General features: G+C 35.0%; 1 protein-coding gene across 1 annotated transcript in view; it reads right to left on the bottom strand.

Moving 5' to 3' along the window:
- The window catches only part of vclb (vinculin b), a 59,621-nt gene that overhangs the window by 14,243 nt on the left and 31,073 nt on the right, over window positions 1-14,305 (bottom strand). Inside the window, exons 7-10 of the mRNA XM_051667173.1 lie at window positions 7,147-7,237; window positions 2,925-3,072; window positions 2,506-2,659; window positions 2,233-2,408 (exon numbers count right to left, since the gene is read on the bottom strand). Coding sequence (XP_051523133.1) covers window positions 2,233-2,408; window positions 2,506-2,659; window positions 2,925-3,072; window positions 7,147-7,237 — 569 coding nt within the window. The remainder of the gene's footprint in view (window positions 1-2,232; window positions 2,409-2,505; window positions 2,660-2,924; window positions 3,073-7,146; window positions 7,238-14,305) is intronic.

The raw sequence follows: 14,305 nt of genomic DNA, 5'->3' as shown, positions 1-14,305 counted from the left end.
CTATAACTTGGATATAAACAATACTCACTTCTTCAGAAGCCTAACGAAATTTGCTTCACCCCTGGCCTCTGAAGTTAAGACATTATTACAGCTAAATGGAATACTACGTTTCAGATCTCGCTCGAGAGGTAAGAAAGCTGGAAAAATTTTATTCGTCCAATATGTACAATTGTTGGTAATTGCACAACCTTCTATGGAACCATAGCTGGCACTGAACCACGATTGTCTGGGCAAAGTCTGCCTATATCTACGGGTTGCTACCATTTTAAAAACTTAGTTTGTGTAAGCACAATTCAACATAAACCAAAGCCATCCCTGCCTGGGTTTCTCCTTTCTAACGTGCGTTCGCTACACCACCAATGCGATGATCTACACAGTATATCGGTGAACAACAATTCAGCTGTTATCACCGTGTCAGAGACTTGAATGTGGACATTCCAGACTCGATTGTAACTTTTCCTGGATATGTTTGGAATAACATCACACAGAAACGACTGACTTACTTGGAAGTAGATGAGTATGATGACTTATGGGATAGGTTGCGCCCTAACTGTCTTCCTCGTTGGTTAAGCTGCATTATCTATATATTGCATTATCTATGCTGTGCTGTATATTCCACCATGCTCCTCAGTGATGGCCCAACCAGACACACTAATTACACAGTATCTGGAATGTTGCCTTGGCAACATCGAATGCAATTACCAGCATGCTGCAGTTGTCATCCTCAGGGACATGAATAGGTATAAGTCTGAAACCATCTGTATCAGACATGGACTGAAACAAGTTGTGACGGGAGCAAGAAGAAAAGCCAGTCAACTTGATTCAATTCTCACCAACATTTCTTCCATGTATGAGTCACCTGTGCATCTGCCTCCTGTTGGCACCTCTGACCATCAAACCATCATGTGGAATGCTGGTAAATGGCCATCCAAACCCATACAGTACATCACTTGTAGAAAACCTACATCTGAGGCAAAGAGGCAACTGGGCCTTCTTATGAACACTACTGACTTTTCCTACATTTATGAGGTCATGGACCCTAAAGCCAAGGTCAGTGCCTTCCCTTCCATTATTGGGTCTATTTTGGATAAAGCTGTCCCACTAAAGAGAGTCTCAATTACTAACAATGACAAGCCCTGGATGACTGTACAAATTAAAGATAAACGAGAGACAGCATGCGTTTCGCTCTGGTGACGAAACTACCTACAGAAACTTAAAATCAAGTATTGCGAGAAAAAAAAAAGAAGAAACAAAATCAAGATTGCCAAGCAGCGATACTACAAGAGCGAGGTGGAGGAGTTGCGCTGCTCTAATTTAAAACAGTGGTTCAAATCTGTGAAGGCACTAATGGGGATGGAGGATGAGGATGATGGGCGAGTTGTGGCACCAAAAGACCCCAGCTCCCTGCAGAATGAGTGTGACACTCTGGCCAAGCATTTTGCTTCAGTATGGGACCAAGTGGATCACACTATTCTATCTGAGGAGGATGTTACTCATAAGCTGTCAACTGGTAATATACCTCTCCTGAGTATCGGGCAGATTAATGCTAGACTCCATAAAATCAATGCAGGGAAGACAGCTGGTCCTGATGGCATTGCTTCTTGGGTTTTTAAAGACTTTTCATGAAGAACTGGTGCCTGTGTTATGTGTTTTTAAAGTTATGTCTGTGAAATAATCAGTATTTCTTTGGGACACTAGTGCACACACATTTTCTGCTCATTTCTTCAGTGTTTTTTCTACAACCAGTCGCTGACCGACACTGCAGTGCAATTATTTGAATGATTTATTACTGTTATCATCAACTAATTCAGATAAACCCGTCCCTAAACGGCAAGTAAAAAACAAATTGAATTGTGATTAGTCACTTTAGACGGTCTCTTCCTGTAGAATAAGCTGCAATGTGGAGCAGACTGATAGTCAAAAGTAGGCAAATGTTAATGATTGCAGCTTCCTTCACACATACATTCTCACAGTGTTTGTTGAAAGGCTTCATTCACATATGTGAAGATCATCAGTACAACACTGTCAGCAACACACACATACAGCTGTTAAATATACTGATATAATGTGCAAAACCTTTGCACAAATGTTGATTAACTACAATCAAACAGTGAACAGTCAAACAATGGAAAACTGGAGTTTGGAATGGAAAAATGTGCTCATATTCCAGAGACTGTAGCCAAGAATTCCACAAACCCTCAACTGAAAGTCAAGATGTTGAGATGTACGTACACTTTCTTGAGCTCGGAGAGTTTGGCGGTGAGCGCTGTGATCTCGCCCATGTTGCGCAGGATGTCCTCTCTTTCTTTGGAATCTTCACACAGGTCAGCGATCTTCCTCGCTTCACCCAGAAGAGCCTTGATGTTCTCCTCACCCTCGGGACCTCTGTGGGGGTCTGCCAGCCAGTTCTGGAGAGGCAGCATATGGTCACCATTCACATGATAACACACTGTAACCATTACATGTTGTGTGATGTGCAACAATGATTTGAACAAATCCTCTCACCTGCGCAGCGTCTATTCTCTTGGCGATGGCTTGTTTAGAATTGGTCATAGCCTCTAATTTATGCGCCGCATTTTCAACTTTCCCCGTCAGAACGTCCAAACCCTGAGACACCTGCTGCGCTTTCTGCATGGCCACTGGACTCGCTCCCTGACCCCTGCATTGTACACACACGTAACACGCTAAATCACACTTTACCAGATATATCTATGCTCTGATGCTAACAACAACTTCAAAGTAAGCAGATATTATATATATATATATATATATATATATATATATATATATATATATATATATATATATATATATATAGTATACTGACTAAAATAAAGTATTTCTAAAATCCCCAAAGAAAGAAATTCAGCAGTAAGACTCAGTAAGTGTCTTACTGATGGTGGGGTTTTCATACACGATCATACCTGGCTCGTAACTCAGAAACCTGTTCGGTAATCTGTCCAAGAGTTTTGGCTGTGCCCACAATATCTCTCCTCTCTTTCCCAGCACAGAGTTCGCCCACTTTACCCGCTTCATCCAAAATCTGACGAATGGCCTGCTCACCAGGGTCACCTGCAAAAGCACACATAACGACATGAGGAAACATCCACAATTCCATCCACAGCAGGGATGTGTTCGGAATGGTATCCTACATACTATTTTTTACCACTACTATATACTAATTTTGAAAGTATTCAGTATGTATACTGTGCATAGTATGCACATTTTCAGTATGCATGGACAACAGCATGACCTACTACATTTGCCAAAACATGCAGAATACAAAGAGCACACTGCGTATAACCCAACAGCAACATGTTTTGGGTGTGTAGTTTTGTCCGTCCTTAGTTTCTCTCTCTCAAATTGCTCTCAGGTGTGCACAACTGGGTGAGCTGATTGCCAATGGGGCACGCCGGCGTGCAGTGTGTTCCTTGGCTATATAAGATGGAAGTTCCCTGGTTGGTGGTGCTGGGAGATGATCGGTCGTGATCTGTTCTATCTTGCTCAAGGGTTTTCGGGTGTGTTGACTCTTCTCCAGGGTTCTCCACTCTGGCTGGAGTGGGTAGCTCGTGGTTATTGACCTTAAAACTCCAGAGTTCATTGTCTTCTAAATACAGCATTGTCAATAAATATGCCTGTTACTCCTTACCCTCGTCTCCCCGCATCATTTGTTACATTTTGGTTTTGATATATATATATATATATATATATATATACACACACACACACACACACACACACACATATATATACACATATATATATATATATATATATATATATATATATATATATATATATATATATATATATATACACACACACACACACACACACACACATATATATACACATATATATATATATATATATATATATATATATACATATATATATATATACATATATATATATATATACCATCTGTTTTCTCCAGGGGGCAGTAAGCAAAACAGAACTCCAGCTGTATAGGCAACGTGCAGCTTATACAGAGAACAAACCACACTTACGACCGCACAACACAAGGACGCGTTCTTGCATTCAAAATGCAGCTTGATGGAGGCAAATCTGACCTTAGAGATCTCACGACGTGTTTTTCTAAGTATTAAACTACATTTAACTTGACACAGCGACCTAAAAAGGGTATGTTTATGATGCAACACAACCAAAGTGAGATGCTCTAAAAGCATCCGTATGATGTAAATGTACATTGACGCGTCCTTTGACAAGCCCGTATAATAAATCTCAGACTGACTGACGAATTCAATTGCAAAATGTATTGCTGTGATCTGTAGACCAATGATTGGCTTATGTTTAATAATATGCAAATAAACAATACATTTTATATTAAAGCCACTTTTTGTATTGTATTTTTTAATGCTTTACTTCTCTGCCACAATAATGTAATGCATTTTAATTATCTGAATATTATTTTTAATCATTTATATATAAATAAATGTATATATAATTTGTTATATAACTATTTATAATTATTTCATCATTATATATTGAATTATTGTTATTTGAGGGGCCTCTCAGCAAATATTTATAGAAGCAATTAATTGTGATTAATTCGATTAATTAATCAGCACACCATGTAATTCGATTAATTTTAATCGATTGACAGCTCTAATATATATTACGGTATACGTTATTGACAACATCGACAATAAAAAAAATTGTCGACCAAAATTTTAGTTGTCGAATAGTCGTTTGATCTCATTTAAGGTAACATGAGATCACATTAAACTGTAATGATGACGAGTGAGAGCAGCACTGCAGTTCGCTCCTGATTGAGGAGAGGACGAATTACACAGAACACAGTCCAGATGCACTCTAAACTTTCCAAACAGCTTCAGGTGATGTAGATCACAAAGTATGAGGGGAGTTATAATGCAAAAATACAAAATAAGTAAATACAGAAGCACTCTCGTTGTGGAATAAGTGGAGCCAGAGCTGCTGCTCCACTGAAGCAAAACTTGCGTGCCGAGCGTCTTTAAAGGGAACACCCCAGCGTTACATCTTTAATGCAGTTATATTTAATGCATTATAGCTTTATTCAAGTTCAAATAATATGGAAGCAGATCGTGTAAATAACTACAAACTCCGAAACGGTAATTTTTCTGTGCGGTCTGCGCCTCTTCTATGAGTTGCCCGAATGTCCCGATCTAAGGGGGAGAGATTGAAACTGTATCCGGTTGATGCACACTCTGTCACGGGGATGCACATCCCTCGAGCGCACACTTGCTGCAGCTAGATTATAACGTGATTGCTCGTGACTTACTGAATCATAATATATGTGTCACTGTGCATTTCTTATCGTGAAGAAAGTTGGCAATATGCAGCTCTATTAATAAGAGAGAATTTGTTTTTTTGAAGTGAACAGAAAGGTGAGAGAGGGTATTCTTAGACCCATTATACACTGCAATAAAATATGTTTTTTGTTTTGGCTTGTTTTCCAATATAAATATCTAAAACTCCTTTAAACATCATACATTTACTTTAGCAGCTATACTGCAGAAGAAAAAATTGTTATCTGAGAATGTTGAACATAATATTAAAAATACAAATATTTTAAAATATCTAAAAATCCTTTAAAAAAAAAAAAGATGCATTCACCTGAGAAGCAGCATATAAGATATTTAGACTTGCTTTTAGAGAATAGATCTTGAATATAAGTATATTTTGTCTTTACTGCACTCACAGAAGTATAACCCTGTGAAAAAACACACTTATATACAAAATACACTTATATTTAAGATACATTCTCTTAAAGCAAGTTTAAATATCTTATATGTTGCTTCTCAAGAAAATGTATCTTGTTTTAAGGATTTTTAGACAATTTTAAAGGGAAAACAAGACAAACACTTGATAACAATAGGATTTTTTTGCAGTGAATTTCTTTACTGAATTAAACTTAATAAAAAGTATTTTTCCCTTTAATTCAGTGAATGTCATTTAGAGGTATTTTTAAAAGATGATTTTGTCCTCTATTGTTAGTAAGCACATTTAATACAACCTTTTAAGTCAGACACAAGCTAAATAATCGGTTAAGAGCTAATGATTAATCGTTGCAATAATCGCAGAATAGTCGAATAATCGATCTAATAATCGTTAGATTAATCGATTATCAAAATAATCGTTAGTTGCAGCCCTATTATACACACACACATATACATATATATATATATATATATATATATATATATACACACACACACACACACACACACACATATATATATATATATATATATATATATATGCGCATGTATGTATGTATGCATGCATGCATATATATACACACACACACACACACACACACACACACACTCACACACACACACACTCTACCGGTCAAAAGTTTTGAAACACTTGACTGAAATGTTTCTCATGATCTTAAAAATCTTTTGATCTGAAGGCGTATGCTTAAATGTTTTAAATTAGTTTTGTAGACAAAAATATAATTGTGCCAACATATAAATTTATTTCATTATAAAACTAAAATTTAATAATAAAAAAAGTTGGACTCTTTTCACATTTCCGGGTTTGGAACATGGAAGTAAACTAAAGTATAGTATTCAGTCATTAAAGAGAAAAATAAGCCAAATTTACTGTGCCCCAAAAAAAATCAAACAATCACTCAATCAATAAAACAAATACAATACAAAAATACCAAAAAATACAAAAAAAGTTTGATAGCTTCCCCTTTTTTTTTTTACTCCTCATCAATAAACCTCAAATATATGTATATACTGTATAAAAATTTTGGATGAATTTTTTTTAGTTAAAAGTCCTGCATTATGCACCAAATCTACATTTTTCGGGACATTTTAGGAATTTTGTTCTCACAATAAACTGCTTTTGTTTTGTTTGTTTTTCTTGTAGCCTCAATAACCGTTCCCGTCATAGTAAAGAAAGACTGAGGAGTCTTTGATCATTCTATAAATCGATTTTAAAAAAAAAAAATTATCGGCCGATTAATCGGTTATCGGCCTTTTCAACCACTTTAGTTATCGGTATCGACAAAATCCACTATTGGTTCATTATAAAAAAATTTTTTTTTAAAATTGTAGTTAGTATACAGTATATACTGTGCAGTATGCAGTACTCCATTCAGAACATTGCTTAGGTGTATTGTCATACCTGGCTGGGCGTGAGGGTCTCTGAGCCAATTCTTGGCCTGGGCCATTTTCGAGTCAATCAGAGCCAGTGCTCGCTTCATGGCCTCTGTGTCCTGCACACAAATAACACAAAATAAACAAACAATCCAACCCAAATCAACGATTGGATGTTCAGACAAGTATGAACGCAGGAGATATTCGTATGTGCCGGATCTTCATTATTAGCTTCCTCAAAAGTTGCATTTACACTGTGATATAACTTAATGAACAATATCCCATCAAGAATTATAAATTAATTCTAAATTAAAGGAATTAGAAATTAAAAATCCCATCATAACAGTGCTGACCTTTTTTAAAAAAAAAATATTATTATTAATGCAAGTGTAATATAACATGAAAAAAAATGTATGTTATAAGTTTACATTAAATAATAAACAGAATTAAAACCTAAAAAAATATGCTAAATTTAAACTGCTAAATTAAGGCAAAAATGCATCAACCAAAAATGTGTCACTACTTTGTGTTTCACTGTGTGTGTAAGGGCTATTATCATTCTGTCAATTGTTTGTGTGATTTATTAATAGGAATGACCCCACTGAACTGCTTCCATTGGTCTCCATAATCTTCACCAGTGCTTCTGTTATTAATGTTTATATTTATATATATTTGATTGAATACTTTGGCAATATCATACAAGTCTGTTAATGTGCCGAGAGAGAGAGAGAGAGAGAGAGAGAGAGAGAGAGAGATGGCATGTTGTGATCCAGTAGGTCATTTCCTTTTTTTGGTTATGAAAGTTTCAGCTACTGTTCCCTTACCGTCTGTTTTAACAGGAGAAAACAAACACACGCTCACATAAACACATGGGTAATATGCAATATACTATGAGTGTATAAATATTACGAACATAAAAGCATCCATTGTTATTTTTCAGTGTTGATGAGGGTAATGTGTATGAAATTCTCATCATGTCACTGTTTTAGAGATGAGCTCTCACTCTGAAACTTCAGAAAACACAAAGCCACAAAGCTCACAGTTTCTTTCACAGCTGCCTCAGTGAAGAAACACAAACACATCCTGTCAATGACAAATTTATTCAGAATTCAAGACTCATCAGTGTCTAGAAAACTTAGATGTTATTTTGGGGGGATTTAGACAAACTTATTTAACAAAGAAAAAAGCTTAAACCAGCCTAAGGTGGTTTGCAGGTCTTAGTTGGCCATTAACTATTTAAGCTCTGAAGGTGTTTTAAAAGCTTTCCTGTTTCAACGGGATACCCAAAATGAAAGGCTTATGACTCTACAAAAAAAAAAAAAAAAAAAAAAAAAGGAGGTCAAGTATCATTGTTTGGTATCATTGTAAAGAAAACTTTTCAAATGTTTTAATGATATAGATTATGATGCATTCTGAGACTCTCAGCCCAAGAAACAAATTGAGCCCCAAACATTTTTTTTCTCTTCTTTTTCTTATTTGACATTATACGTCTCTGGATGTAAATAAGGTGGCTATGAAAATCTGTTCCCAATCATGACAACTGTATCTGAGAAAAATGTTGTGTTGATACAACAAGGCAATCAAAAGTTACAACATTATAAAATGTATTTATCCATGTGTCCAAAAGCCTCTCCAAACAAATAAAACATAATAATTGTACATAAGAACTAATTACACATGCAAACACAACAACGATTAAAGGTTTGTATAGCATGCAGACATGATTTTAGTAATGAGATTTCACAGAATGAGTTTCATTCTGTGTCATTTGAGTCATCATTGAGTCTGTGTCATGTATTTGGCGCCATCTCCTGGTGGACATATGTAACATTGTGCTTCATGTGGATTATCTAATGATCTGTGCATCTGATTACCTTGTGTGAGGGCTTGTTTGAAAGATAATCACCTCCTCTAAGTAATGGTATTTACATATATTTTATGTTCCGTTTATTTTTGCTGAAGTTATAAGCGGAAACGCGGCATATTAGCAACACCAACGTAATTGTCAAGGACATATACTTAGCTGTTACTCGCTATATTTTTGTCTGTGTAAAACAAATAGGCTGGTTGTATTCTACTCTTTGAGAGCTTTCCAAGAACATATGACACATGACTATTTGATCAGTTTGATGTTTTTACTGATTACAATAATATGTCCAGTGCATTTAAAAAAAAATTCAAAATTCAAAATGGAAAGCTTCTGATATGTCTGCAAATTTTAAAGCACTTGTACAGTTTTGGTCATAATGTCTACATGCATTGAAAAGTAGAGCTTCTAAACTTTCAAATGATACCTATTTTGTGTTGGTCAAGACTATAGTTATTAATATGTTGATGATTGATTTTTTTTTTCTCACGGGCCTATCCGAGCTTAAAGGGTTAAGCTGGTAAGTTTGGTCTGGTTTGATGGACTTTGAACAGTTCTGTATATTTAAGCACTCTTGATTCACTAATTGCAAATCTCTGTAATTCCACATATTATTGGTTGCTACAAATTACTATACAAATCTAAAATAACCCCATCACATGCTTTAGTTTTCCATCAAAATAAAGGCTTGAGGGTTTATCCGGACTGCACAGCAGCATGCAAGATAAGAAATTATGACAAAAAAAACATTGCAACTTTTTTTTGTAGTTAATCGCGATTAATCGCAGATTTTAAAAATGCAGAAATTTGACACTATATATTTCCACAATATAAAGACAATGCACTAAAATACCACCAATTCAAATACCATCAAACGTTTCCAAAATCTAAGTGGGAGAAATTGAAGAAATAGTCCCCATAGGTTACATATTTATTGCAATGGGCATAAAATCCCTTAAACTGTCATCCTCCACAATAATAATCTGCCGGTAGACCGTGGCTATCCCCTTTGCTACAGCAACCGTGAAGCTGTGTTCATGATTTACATCAGCATGACAACGGCAGCATCAATCTTTGAACTCACCATGAAAAGCGCTAGCAGAAAAAACGTCTTATTCTACATTTTGGTGATGGTTAAGACTTGGTGTGCTTCTGTGGTAATTAAAACGTGCCTTACATAGGCTGAAAAATACTTGATTTCTATCACAAGTCCCATCTGGGTTTGTTTTGTACATCAAATAGTGTTAAGAGCTCCTTTCTCCATCATTTTATCACTGGGAGGGATGCGATGTCGGAGATTGTTTTATTTCCTGACATAACAACCTCCTATGACAACCTCTATCATAGGAGACAGCGTAACAGTCAACTAGCATGTTAGAATGTCTACGGGACTGCCGCGTTACGCTATTTTATGCTTAGCTTGTAGGCTCACCTTGGTAGAAGGGCTCTGGTACTGTGGTGTGTGCATCAGTGTAATGACTCCAGGTGGTCACATTACAAAGGTTACACCCTTCACACCAGTGTATATGCTGTATTAACGGTAAATGCGTTTTAAGAAAACGCGATTAAGAAAAATGTACGTGTTAATCATTTTAATTAAATCGCATGCTTTAACGCATTAATTCTGACAGCTCTAATTATTATACAATAATAATATCTTTCTGTAATAATTTTGTAACAGCAAATTATCATTATAATTAAATATTATATTACAATAATTTTCATGTTGACTGGGTTACATAACAATAATGAAAAGTGGGCTGAGACTCTTTTACAAAGTGGACAAAAAGGACACAGACAGGTACAATGTGAATGTATCTGTCAATGTAATGATGATTTTATTCCATCTGTGTTTCACCGGTTTAATTACTTATTTATTTTAAAAAAACATTTTTTTAAGAGGACTCTAGTGTGAACAGTCTTTCTGGAACAATATTTAAAATGTTGGTTAAAAGGAATCCCTTTTTTTTTATGTTTATCATATCGTAGGTCAAATTGCAATCGCAAAAATGTTCAAAATAATCATTTTTTGTCCAAATCGTTCAGCCCCAAGACAAAAGGATTGAAACAGAAAATTGCTTCAACGGGACTGGAACTTCTGTCGTCCGCACAGAACTGTCACTGCGCAACATGTCGAAATATTTACAGTCGTGCAAAACCCGCCAGGTCACATCTCCAACTTGAAAACTTCTTAAATGCAGGTATCACCATTTAACACTCTAGTTTGACAATATTAGAACTGTAAACGATCATTATGAAATGATCGGAGATAAATCGGTTTGTTTATACAGTTAAAAATCAAAGTTGTGAGAGCTAGCGTCAAATTATCAGAGGAGGCCATTTGTAGACTTCATTTAAACACACACGCTATATTTATAGTATCAGTGTAATTCAGTCTCAATGCAAGGTTAATCACACACACTCCATCAAACACAATGCAATAAAAGCAGAAAACAGATTAGTTCTGGGTCACATTACAGCAGGACAGAGAGAACAGACCTTTGGCGAGTCCAGTACGGCCCTGACAAACTGAACGGCCCAAATCTGTGGTTCTTTTTCCAGCGTTAAATCACAGAAGCTCAGATATTTTTGCAAAATTATTTTTACATGGCTCTTTATACGTATTGTGATGTTTCCTTGTAAAATGAACATTAGAGGCGCTAGAACAACGACTTTCACTTTAACACAAATTACGAGTAAAACACCAGATTATCAGTTCATAAACACTTTTCACCCTGTTCCTCACACAATGCTATTTTGTTACATCTAAAAACTTTTACTCTAGTGCATGACTCATTTTAACGTTTGCATTACATAACCAACTACATTTATGTTTGTTTGTTCGAGAGTGGTCAAATTGTGTGGTAGCTCAACTGTGATGTAAAGGACCTGGGTACGAGTCCTGAAGAGCACACGAGTCCACAAATTGACGTGGTTGTGGTTTTCATCTCACATTTGCTTATGACACCATCAGTTAGGTTTGAGTTTTGTTGATTTAAAACTCGATAGAGCGTTAACCTTAAAATCCTTATCTGTTTGGGAAAATATTTAACTCGCTTTTAGCGCCACACAGTGGACATTTCACCTCTGAACTGCAGCGATACGTGTAAGAAACAACGCAATGCAAAAATGTCGCCAGAGTTATGCAGTTTTCATCAGAGTTTATCTTTATCAACAATTTGAACAGTTCTTTTGATGCCACATTTTTAAAAAAAACAATACAACATAATTCATCTTTACTGTAGATCACTGTACATACAGATGTTTTTATGCCTGAATTCACTTGAATCATGTGATTCCACTTGGAGTGAATTGTATTTTTAGTTTTAAAAATAGGCAAAATTGCATAAATGTATAATATCAGCCATCATATCGGTTATTGGCAATAATGTAAAGAGTAGTTTTTGACAAATTCTTTATTGGTGGAATAATTATAATGACCATTCGAATGTTTTGATGTCTAATTGCACTTGAAGCATGTAAATTCACTTAATGTATTTAACTTTCTGTTTAAAATGGGCAAAACAGCATGAGTTTATAACATCGGTCACCATATCGGTTATTGGCCAAAACGTAAAGATCAGTATCAGCTAAAATGTCTATATTGGTGCAGTAATCATAATGAACATTAGAATATTTTGATGTCTAATTGCACTTGAAGAATGTAAATTCACTTAATGAATTGTACTTTTTTTTTAAAATGGGCAAAACAGCATGAGTTTATAACATCGGTCACCATATCGGTTATTGGTCAAAATGTGAAGAGTAGTATATTACATAAATTCTTTATCTGTGCAATAATTATAATGAACATTCGAATGTTTTGATGTCTAATTGCACTTGAAGCATGTAAATTCACTTAATGAATTGTACTTTTTGAATAAAATGGGCAAAACAGCATGAGTTTATAACATCGGCCACCATATCGGTTATTGGCCAAAACGTAAAGATCAGTATCGGCTAAAATTTCTATATCTGTGCAATAATTATAATGAACATTCTAATGCTTTGATGTCTAATTGCACTTGAAGCATGTAAATTCACTTAATGTATTTAACTTTCTGTTTAAAATGGGCAAAACAGCATGAGTTTATAACATCGGTCATCATATCGGTTATTGGCCAAAACGTAAAGATCAGTATCAGCTAAAATGTCTATATTGGTGCAGTAATCATAATGAACATTATAATATTTTGATGTCTAATTGCACTTGAAGCATGTAAATTCACTTAATGAATTGTACTTTTTTTTTTAAAATGGGCAAAACAGCATGAGTTTATAACATCGGCCACCATATCGGTTATTGGTCAAAATGTGAAGAGTAGTATATTACATAAATTCTTTATCTGTGCAATAATTATAATGAACATTCGAATGCTTTGATGTCTAATTGCACTTGAAGCATGTAAATTCACTTAATGTATTTAACTTTTTGTGTAAAATGGGCAAAACAGCATGAGTTTATAACATCGACCACCATATCGGTTATTGGCCAAAACGTAAAGATCAGTATCGGCTAAAATTTCTATATCTGTGCAATAATTATAATGAACATTCGAATGCTTTGATGTCTAATTGCACTTGAAGCATGTAAATTCACTTAATGTATTTAACTTTTTGTGTAAAATGGGCAAAACAGCATGAGTTTATAACATCGACCACCATATCGGTTATTGGCCAAAACGTAAAGATCAGTATCAGCTAAAATGTCTATATTGGTGCAGTAATCATAATGAACATTAGAATATTTTGATGTCTAATTGCACTTGAAGCATGTAAATTCACTTAATGAATTGTTATTTTTTTGTAAAATGGGCAAAACAGCATGAGTTTATAACATCGACCACCATATCGGTTATTGGCCAAAACGTAAAGATCAGTATCGGCTAAAATGTCTATATTGGTGCAGTAATCATAATGAACATTAGAATATTTTGATGTCTAATTGCACTTGAAGAATGTAAATTCACTTAATGAGTTGTACTTTTTGTGTAAAATGGGCAAAACAGCATGAGTTTATAACATCGGTCATCATATCGGTTACTGGCCAAAACGTAAAGATCAGTATCGGCTAAAATTTCTATATCTGTGCAATAATTATAATGAACATTCGAATGCTTTGATGTCTAATTGCACTTGAAGAATGCAATTTTACCTAATGAATTGTACCTTTTGCTTAAAACAAGCTAAACAAAATAGATTTATAATAATGTCCAAAGCAAAATAGTTTTTATTTGTTCAGATATTTGTATTGGTCAAAATTTCTTTATTGGTGCAAACCTAAATTAAATGACCATAAGACACAATAAATGTCAATTAA

Source organism: Myxocyprinus asiaticus, chromosome 32 (genome assembly GCF_019703515.2).
Source record: "Myxocyprinus asiaticus isolate MX2 ecotype Aquarium Trade chromosome 32, UBuf_Myxa_2, whole genome shotgun sequence".
Lineage (NCBI taxonomy): Eukaryota > Metazoa > Chordata > Actinopteri > Cypriniformes > Catostomidae > Myxocyprinus > Myxocyprinus asiaticus.
This window is presented reverse-complemented; position numbering and strand designations above follow the sequence as displayed.